General features: G+C 38.2%; 1 protein-coding gene across 1 annotated transcript in view; it reads right to left on the reverse strand.

The window, feature by feature from the left end:
* Positions 1-7,157, reverse strand: part of LOC102751642 (phosphatidylinositol 3,4,5-trisphosphate 3-phosphatase TPTE2) — a 69,296-nt gene extending 62,139 nt beyond the window's left edge. The window contains exons 1-5 of the mRNA XM_015561379.1: positions 7,111-7,157; positions 4,947-5,066; positions 3,412-3,511; positions 3,209-3,272; positions 2,391-2,455 (exon numbers count right to left, since the gene is read on the reverse strand). Coding sequence (XP_015416865.1) covers positions 2,391-2,455; positions 3,209-3,272; positions 3,412-3,511; positions 4,947-5,066; positions 7,111-7,142 — 381 coding nt within the window. The 5' untranslated portion in view covers positions 7,143-7,157. The remainder of the gene's footprint in view (positions 1-2,390; positions 2,456-3,208; positions 3,273-3,411; positions 3,512-4,946; positions 5,067-7,110) is intronic.
* Positions 7,158-8,646: the final 1,489 nt, after the last annotated feature.

The following is an 8,646-nucleotide window of genomic DNA, read 5'->3' on the forward strand; positions in this document are numbered from 1 at the left end:
CGAGGGGGGTGGAGGGTGATGTGGGGACAGGGACACATATGTAATTTCTTAATCAATAAAAAATATATTAAAAAAAAAGAGATAAACACAATGGTTACTTTTTCTATTGGTAATGATTGTGTTCATCTCTCTCAAGGCAGCTTCTAAATCTTCTGAGCAATTTAAAATCTTGTCCTTGTGAAACCCTGGAAACAAGTCTGTTTAAATATTAGGCTGAACACATTCCAGGACTTGCTCAAATTCAAATTATTTTGTATACTTTTTAGTGCTTGATAAAAAGACTTCATTATTTATGAGAAAATGTGTTTTATCTTGCAAATGGTGTTTAAACATTAGCTAACTATTTTACAGAATGAATGTTTATGAAGCTGACATGACACTATCTCAAAGAACCTGGCAAGTTCATTGACCTTTTGCTTGCTTTTCTGAACATTTGTGAATATCACACATTTCTTTCTAATTTATACTAAAGTATGCAAATGTCAATGGTGTGAAAGACCACTGCAGTGGAAAATTTAATATATTACTTTAGTAATGTACTTGAGCTAAATGAGTGAAGATTTAATTGCACATAAAAAACATAATAATTTGTATGACATTTTGAAGTGAATTAAATAATTTTGAACACGATTCTTTAACAATCAGTATTATACTGTTCATTCTTCAACAGGCAGCATTATCCTATATAATAAAAGGCTAATATGCAAATTATCCCCTCAATCGGGAGTTCAACCAGGGGGTGGGGCTAGCTGGCCAACCCCCAGCAGCCCTTCCCCTCAGCTGGCCCCACTCCCAATTGATCCCCCCAACCTGCACCCCCTTTCCGGGGCCAGCCCAGCCCAATCAGCCCCGATTGGCTCAAGTAGACCCCACTAGTACATGAATTCATGCACAGGGCCTTTAATAGTTTTCATATAGGCACAAAGCATAATGATTACCCTAAACTCAGTATTTTCAAATTCATATATGTAAAGTCATGTAAGCTACAGTCAAAATTACTGGTTGCCAGTTTTATATCTGTTTCTTCAGCTGTACCTTTAGATAATTCAAATTTAAAATATTTTGTAGAGTAGCTTTTGTAAACTGTAATGTATTTGCTGCCTTTGTGAGGTGCTGTATAATGTCATAATTTCTCCATGTAAACTGAATGCTTGGACTTCCAATACAGTATTCTAGAAAGCAATAAATTAAAAGAACTTCTTACACATAACAATATTGGATGAATCTCACAGAACTTATTTTGAACATAAAAAGTCAGTAACAAAAGATGTAGTTAGTGTATGATTCCACTTATGTGAAATTCAATAAGAAGTAAAACTAACTCAGTTAGAATTACTTTTAGTGTGTTGGGATATTGACTGAAAAAGAGCATGAAATGTTTTATATCTAGATAGAGGTGTTGGTTACATGCATATACATATATAAAATTACATCAAGATAAACACTTAAGATCAGTACATCTTACAAGGTTTTTTATGCCTCAATAAAAGTATAATTATATATGTATGAATATAGACATACACACATAAACACGTACATATAATTATGTATAATTACATATTATATTTTTATTGAGATATAAATACTGTCAATTGCTCTAATGTATACATACCCACACATTATGCAAACTTCTTAAACAATGACTTAATTGAAATTTCATAGTACACATAATTTTATCTTTGAAATTAGTTTACTTAATCCACAAGACCTAAAGCAGTATGCCTCTACTATAATTTTGGATCTCAACCTAAGAACACATGTTTTACTTATTTACTTTAAAGAATTCCCACCCTTTCCCCCTATGATAGACTACAAAAATATGGTCACAATTTGTTACAATTCCTGCCATCAAGAAATGGAGTCGGTTTTTTACTCCTTGAATCTGCACTGGATTTGCAATTTGCTTTTCTAATAGAATGTGGTAGAAGCCACATTATACTAGTTTTGAGCCTAGATCTCCAGGGGCTCTACAATCTTTTGCTTGCTACTTGTGGGATCCTTGCCACTGCCACAGTGAAAAAGCCCACACTGGCCTGTTAGAGAATGAAATATCACATGGAGTCATTTAACCAATCCTCAGATGCCCAGTAGGTGCCCACAGATAAATGAGTTAACTCAACTGAGATTAACTGAGCCTGTCTGTGATCACCAGAACTACCTAGTTAAGCCCAATGCAAATTCACAAACCACATTATCATGAGCTAAGTCAATGGCTGCTATTATAAGTCACTAAGTTTTTGGTTGGTGTGCAACAGAGAAAAAGCTAATTAATGTCAATCCATTATAATTTTTTACCTGAAAGAGTAAATTTTTAGTAAAATACTTCCATCTTTGGGCCACAGTCTATGGTTACTGAGAAATATGAGCATTTGTTAGATCAATACCCTTACCTGAATTGGATTCCTATAGAAAGACTCCTTTCCAGAAGATGGGAATGACATGGCAATAATACGTTCTGGAAGTCAAAATAGTCACTATTATGAATGTCATTATAGATGCCAAACAATATGTGACAACTTAATTTACTAATAACCAGACTCCTTTTTCACAGAAAAAAAAATTCAGGATTGAAAATGATAGAAAAAACTAACTAACCCTCAAGATAATTAAGATAATATAGTAAATTATCCAGTACAATAACCATTAAACTCCCCTGTGTTCCCAACTCAGTTGGTTCCAGCCATATGCAAACAGATTTGTGTTGACCTCAGTCTGGAGCTCCTCCTGTAGTGGGAATTTATTTTTTACTTAAACACCAAAGGAAAATGAGAGATCCAGGCTACAAGGATGTTGGGAACTGCCCAGATGCTTTCCAGTGATCCTGACTCAGAAACCTGATATCTACAAAGCAATGACCTTATTCTCTGGGGTTCTAGGAAAAGAAGAGGTTTCTTTGGAATCCTTTGGACCCAGAATAACTACTCAATAAATTCTAAACCATACAAATGGAGTCATCTGAAAATCCATTCAACTTCCTGTATTGTAACCAAGTAGGGCTTATTTGAGATGACAATAAAAACACTGTCAGGGTTAAATTACAAATATGTCACACTACCATAGTGGCATACTTCTTCATGGATAAACAATGCTTTGAAAGAACATGGCTTAGAGAAGGCAAGAACAACAACAATAAAAACCCCACATAATTACTTACACACACAAAAAAGTGAAATCAATTTAAGTAAATCAACAGTTAAATTTCACAAACCAGTCACATAAGTGAGGTCTAAGTCAAATCCATCTTTCTTGTATCGTCGTTTGTTTCCTGAAACCTGAGCATTTAAAAGAATCATTAATTTGTAAAACATAAATCAACATAAAAATAAAGATCATTATATAGATACCTATAACCCTTGCCAGTATTTCCTAAAACACATTTTTCTGAACTATAAGCATGTTTTGCCCACTTACCATCCTTCTGGTCAACTTTTCAAGCTGTCTTTCTTGGTAAGCCAGATGAAAAATTCTCATTAGAATGATAAGGCGTAGAGACCGAAGGAGAATTACCAATCTAACAATAAATTAGAAAGACTAATTTTTGCTTTGGAAACGATGTTTTTCTCAATGTGATCTAAGTATAGAGCAGTGGTTCTCAACAAGGGATAATTTTGCACCTCCTACCCCATGTTTCCCACCCAGCCACCGAGGGGACATTTGGCAATGTCTGGAGATATTTTGGGTTGTCACAATTGTGTGTGACAGCCCCCCACCTAGTGGCAGCCCCCATAATAAAGAACAATCTGATCCCAAATAGCAATAGCGCTGAAGCTGAGAAACTGGTTTAGAGAAATAGTTGTATGATAGACACTTAGAATTTGTAGATTTAACTTTTGTGGTTTAAGATGAGTATTTTTCAGTCTTTTTCCCATCAATACAAACTGAGGATTCTTGTTCACCTCTGTTACTTCCATCAGTAACAGAGGTTCTCTACAGCTGCTAACACATCAGGCAGGCAGCAGGTTGAGATACTTCGCAATGGGCGAGCTGGTGTCCCGCCTACCGTCAGAAAGAAACACAATGGCAGAGAACTGATGGTGGGGACTAGTGCTTCCCTAACTTGAGTGTACATACTGATTCCATAGGTCTAGAATGGGGCTGAGGTGTTTTTCTTCTTCCATTTTTAGCAAGCGCTTAGGTGATGCTGAGGTTGCTGGTCAGAGGACCATTCTGGCTCCAGTTATTTTCAAACAACTCTAAAAGCCTATCAGATAATGTCAAATAATGTCGGAACCTGAAGTGAAGTCCTGGGAAGCTGGATAGCAGAAAGAAGGAAGCTATTTGATGAATGAATAGGCCTAGTGAGCCAACCCAACATTTACATCCCAGTACACATTTGCCCTTCTTTTCCTCATTACCAGAGTAGGAAGAGGAAGAACAAAAAGAAAAATCCATCAGTGTCTCATACACATTTTAGTTTTCTAATCCCTAACAGTTCTAACTTTGTCTCAGCTTTCTTAATTTTAAATACACTATCCTGGAAATTCTACCTCTGTATTGCTACCCATGTCATCCAGTTTTATGTTCCATTTGCTGTTTTAAAGAGAATCATCATTGGAGTCATTAAAATTTTCCATATGCTCAAATCAATATTCTCTGGTAGAAAAAACTAGGAATTTCATGTGTCATTTGTGGTTGGAGCTCAAATTCTAATAGTGTGATTTTAAAAATGTGGAGAAGTTGAAGTTACTACAGAGGTAAAGTCCCTAGTTTTTTCTTCAGGTGTTCCATCTTCTTCATTCAACGAAAGATACTTAGAGTGTACACCCTTCGCTGGACCTCCCAAGTCTTTAGTTTCCATGTATGAGGAAATTAGTCTAAACATTTCATTTTCAAGCAACTTATCTGGCACAGAATCAGGACATTCAAAGTTTAAAAGATTACACAAAATGAAAGCCACAGAAAATGAAGAACAAATCTTTAAGAGAGATGAATCATATGTTTCTTACCTGGGAATATCTTTAAAAATCTCATAGTCAGAAAAAATATAATTGAAATCAATTATTAGAGTCACTACAATAATGGCAGCATCCATGGAATTAAATATATCAGAAAAATATGATAGTATCCTGTAGTATAAAACAAAAAAGTACGTTTATGCTCCCCAAAGAAGAGATGGGGATATTTGTAAGAACACAAAGTATTTGACTCATTCCCATTAAGCATTCTACTTTAATAAATTACTTAAAATTCATTTTATAAACTAGACTAAGGGTGTAATATTCATTAATATATGTGTAAAAAGCATCAATTTATCAATGTAAGTATAGTATGGGCTATAACCAAACCATTAAAGAAGAGGCAAGCATTGCCTTCACATAGGTGCAAGAGAAAGGTAGGACGTTTGGCAGTACTGTTGGGCAATAGAAGCTGAACATGACACACTTTTAGAGCAACTGGGACTGTGAAGAATGCACAACAGGAGCTTATGAGAGGAAGAAGGGTCCACAACTTTGGCCTGCAAACTTATCGTCTGGCTTTGCACCTGCAGAGCAATCCCTAACCAATGCTGAAATTCTACCCACTTAACCTTCCTCCCAACATTGGCTACTTCAGCCATGGCACTGGTGCTCCAGGGAAAGCTTTTCCCAAGTCTGGGTAGCCCTTTCAGCCTCTGAGTGACCTAGGAGTGGGCAGCTATCCTTAACTCAAAGTCATTAGGATAGTTCACAAGGAAAGGAGAAGGCTGGGGAATTTAGTCCCTAACTCCCACAGCAATAAAACTCCAAGGCGTGGCTCACTCTATGCACCTTCTCAGAAAGCAGAGAAAATCAGCTGCTGCCTCAGTACCAAGCTGATGGAATAACCATGCCTCAGATCTCCTGTGACCTTGACAAAAGTTTTTCTTTTAATTGAGGTAGGGGCTGTTCATGTTCTATTTAACATACTGTCAGCTTTTATTTAGATTCAGTTATTAATGAAATATTAATATTTATACAAATATTAATATTTTGTATGTAGACACGTTCCTGTCTGGCTCCATTTTGCAAACCCAAAAGAGGTTTACTTGTTGAAGAAACCATCTAGAATACATTGTCAGAGACTAGAGGACCAGTTGCAACAATAATTTTAGAGCCCAATCCTATCTAATAATAGACAAACATGGTAATGGACCATACCTTTGCCACGCCTCCCATTGGCTAGTCAGCGTGATATGCAAATTAACCGCCAACAAAGATGGCAGCTAATTTGCATACTGCAGGCAGGGCGGGACAGTGCCATCCTGCCTGCCCCGCCACCATCCGGGCCTGCTATTTGCGACCCAGGGCGACGGGCAACCATGTGCAACCCAACCCAGGGCAGCCAGGCAGTGCAGCAGCGATCTGCCAGCCTGCCTGGCCTCCATTTGGGCATCCCGTGTGCAACCTGACCCAGGGCAGCCGGGCAGGGCAGCAGCGATCCGCTGGCCCACCGAGGTGTCTCGTGTGGGACCCGACCCAGGGCAGCCGGGCAGGGCAGCAGCGATCCGCTGGCCCACCGAGGTGTCTCGTGTGGGACCCGACCCAGGGCAGCCGGGCAGGGCAGCAGCGATCCGCTGGCCCACCGAGGTGTCTCGTGTGGGACCCGACCCAGGGCAGCCGGGCAGGGCAGCAGCGATCCGCTGGCCCACCGAGGTGTCTCGTGTGGGACCCGACCCAGGGCAGCCGGGCGGGGCAGCAGCAATCTGCCAGCCCGCCTGGACATCCCATGTGTGACCCAAACCTGGGGTGGTGCCCCAACCCCCAGATCGGCCCTGCTGTGTGCGTGACCCAGGGAGGTGGGACAGGCACCGAGGGATCAGGCCTGCCATCTGCCACCTGGGGAGCGGGCCTAAGCCAGCAGGTGGTTATCTCCCAAGGGGTCCCAGACTGTGAGAGGGCACAAGTGGGGCTGAGGGACACCCCCCACACCCCCTCTCCCCTGCCAGTGCACAAATTTTTGTGTACCGGGCCTCTAGTCTAGTATAAATTGGGATTTGGATTGTTGTTTCTCTTGTGGACCGTGCCTTCTAGGAGACTTGTTTTAATAAAGAGGGACACATCTGGTTGGGTTGACCTGACAATTATTTGGGGATGCTTTTCATAGCAGTACAAAATAGCTTGATGTGCTTTTAGAAAAATTAATCAAACTTACCCTTCTACAAATATTCGAAGAAGGACATCCATGAAAAAATATAAACCAATCGATAAAGAAATTGAACGATATGCCAAAGGAATATACATTGTTTGATCAGTGGTAAGTAGGTCTGCAATGACGAGGGACACATCCACAAAGACCAGCAAAATTCCAAAAATTCTACAACAAATAAATCAAGAGAATAAAAATAAAGTGGTTTTTTTTACCTATCTTGTTAAACTACATTTAGACCAATAGTCTGATAAGAAAATGTCATTATTTAAAATTAAACCATGTAGTGGTAGTTGAACTGCATTGCCTTAGAATCTGAAAAAAAGTTACTCAGTTTTCACCCAAAAGAAACAGTTGTTAAGGAAACAAAATTTCCACCAAACCACTTCATGTGATAATGTTCTTTCATCATAGACACATCAGATCAATACTCCAAAACAAGAACAGATTAGCTGAATAAAAATCACAGGCATCTGTTTGTAAACTCTTCTTAAAATTTGAGAATTTTATAAGGGCTTCTGTCAATTTCTTATAGTAATTAAACTTCATTAACCTCAATAAATGTAAAGAATTTAGTAAGAAAAAACAAGTGAAATCATGACTAATATAAGCTCTTAAAAGATCACTTTGGCTAATAGAATTTTTTTTATCAGTGAGATTTTACATATGGATGCTTTTAGAACAAGGCTGGGCACAGGAGAAGGAATTCAATTTCATAAAAACATACATGATTGTATACTAAAATATCTCCTAAGCTTTTCTTTTATATACATTTTTAATTTTTTTATTTTGTTCTTTCTGTTTTTGTTCCTTTTATTTATTGAATTTGTGCTGGGGGGGGCATTTGCTAATAAAATTATAGAGATCTTATGTGTACAATTCTATAACACATCATCTATTATATTGTGTGTTTACCACCTCAAGTCAAGTCTCCTTCCATCACCATTTATCTTCCTTTTACCCTCTTCTATCTTCCCCCACCTCACTTTCCCTCTGGAAATCACCATACTGTAGTCTGTGTCTATAAGTTTGTTTTTTTCTTAATCCCTTCACCTTTTTCACCCAGTCCCCCAATACTCCCATCTGACAATTTTCAATCTGTATTCTGTAGCTATGAATCTATTTCTATTTTGTTTTTTAGTTTATTTTGTTCATTAGATTCCACATAGAAGTGAAATAATATGTTACTTGTCTTTTTCTGATTGACTTATTTAACTTAGCATAATACTCTCCAGCTCCATCCATGGTGTTGCAAAGGTAAGATTTCCTTCTTTTTTATAGCTGAGTAGTATTCCTCTGTGTGAATGTACCACGGCTTTTTTCTCCACTTCCCTACAGATGGGTGCTTGGGCTGCTTCCAAATCTTGGCTATTGTAAATAATGCTGCAATGAAAATAGGGGTGCATTTATTCTTTGAATGAGTATTTTAGATTTCTTTGGGAATAGTCCCAGGGAGGAGTGTCTATTCAACTCCTTTGCTTATTTTTTAACTGATAGTTTGCTCTTTGGTGTTGAATTTTATAAGTTTTTTATAAATTTTGG

The sequence above is a fragment of the Myotis davidii genome, unplaced genomic scaffold, assembly GCF_000327345.1.
Source record: "Myotis davidii unplaced genomic scaffold, ASM32734v1 scaffold310, whole genome shotgun sequence".
NCBI lineage: Eukaryota > Metazoa > Chordata > Mammalia > Chiroptera > Vespertilionidae > Myotis > Myotis davidii.